At 50.9% G+C, this 1,589-nt stretch overlaps 1 protein-coding gene across 1 annotated transcript in view; it reads left to right on the top strand.

The window, feature by feature from the left end:
- Positions 1-1,589, top strand: part of TMPRSS9 (transmembrane serine protease 9) — a 39,795-nt gene that overhangs the window by 21,110 nt on the left and 17,096 nt on the right. Inside the window, exon 8 of the mRNA XM_037731024.1 lies at positions 540-814. Within this exon, the coding sequence (XP_037586952.1) occupies positions 540-814 (275 nt within the window). The remainder of the gene's footprint in view (positions 1-539; positions 815-1,589) is intronic.

Raw genomic sequence — 1,589 nt, 5'->3', positions numbered from 1 at the left:
TGGGCCGGGCGCGGTGGCTCACGCCTGTAATCCTAGCACTTTGGGAGGCCGAGGTGGGTGGATCACCTGAGGTCAGGAGTTCAAGACCAGCCTGGCCATCAGGGTGAAACACCATCTTTTAAAAAAAAAAAAAAAAAAAGTGTGGGATTTAAGGCAGGACTCACCGTGCCCGGCCTGGTATTTATAAATACTTTTTATTTTTATTTTTTTTATTTTATTTTTTTTTTCTTTTTCTTTTATCCCATTTGTCTATTTTGGCTTTTGTTGTATTTTTATTTTTTTTAATAAATAGAGACGGGGTTTCACCATGTTGACCAGGATGGTCTCGATCTCTTGACCTGGTGATCCACCCGCCTCGGCCTCTCAAAGTGCTGGGATTACAGGCATGAGCCACCGCGTCCGGCCTGTAAATACTATTAATAAATATTAATTTAGGTGGGACACCCCTTAAGTTTTGTATCTAAGGTGAGTGTCCCGTCTGCCTCCGCCGACGGCTCTGACCCCTGGTGGCCTCTGAGCTGAGGCGTTCCCTCCTGCAGATTCCAGGACCCGACAGAGTGGGTGGTCTACGTGGGTACGACCCACCTCAGTGGCTCAGAGGCCAGCACCGTGCGGGCCCGGGTGGCCCAGATCATCAAGCATCCCCTGTACAACGCGGACACAGCTGACTTCGACGTGGCCGTGCTGGAGCTGACCAGCCCTCTGGCTTTCGGCCGGCACATCCAGCCCGTGTGCCTCCCAGCCGCCACGCATGTCTTCCCACCCAGCAAGAAGTGCCTGATCTCGGGCTGGGGCTACCTGAAGGAGGACTTCCGTGAGTATCTTCCTTGGCCTCAAGGGAGCTCAGGCAGGAGGGCGGGCAGACAGCACAGGAAAACACGGTGGGGTGCATTACTCTCTGATGTTGTATTCATGAATTCCACTGCTTGCTAAAATGTATCTATCACCCCATCATAGAAGCTACTGGGAATTTTTTTTATTTTTTATTTTTTAGATGGAGTTTCACTCTTGTTGCCCAGGCTGGAGTACAATGGTGTGATCTCAGCTCACCGCAACCTCCGCCTCCTGGGTTCAAGCCATTCTGCCTCAGCCTCCCAAGTAGCTGATATTACAGGCACCCTCCACCACGCCCAGCTAATTTTGTATTTTTAGTAGAGACGGGGTTTCATCGTGTTGGTCAGGCTGCTCTCGAACGCCTGACCTCAAGTCATCCACCTGCCTCAGCCTCCCAAAGTGTTGGGATTACAGGCGTGATCCACCGCACCCGGCTTTTTTCTTTTTTTTCTTTTTTTTGAGACGGAGTTTCACTCTTGTCGCCCAGGCTGGAGTACAATAGTGTCATCTCGGCTCACGGCACCCTCTGCTTCCTGGGTTCAAGCAATTCTCCTGCCTTCGCCTCCTGAGTAGCTGGGACTACAGGCACCTGCCACCACGACCAGCTAATTTTGTATTTTTAGTAGAGACGGGGTTTCATCGTGTTGGCCAGGCTGGTCTCAAAATCCTGACCTCAAGCGATCCACCTGCCTCAGCCTCCCTAAGTATTGGGATTACAGGTGTGAGCCACCATGCCCGGCTTTTTTTTTTTTTTT

Source organism: Cebus imitator, unplaced genomic scaffold, assembly GCF_001604975.1.
Source record: "Cebus imitator isolate Cc_AM_T3 unplaced genomic scaffold, Cebus_imitator-1.0 Scaffold375, whole genome shotgun sequence".
In the NCBI taxonomy this organism is placed as follows: domain Eukaryota; kingdom Metazoa; phylum Chordata; class Mammalia; order Primates; family Cebidae; genus Cebus; species Cebus imitator.
This window is presented reverse-complemented; position numbering and strand designations above follow the sequence as displayed.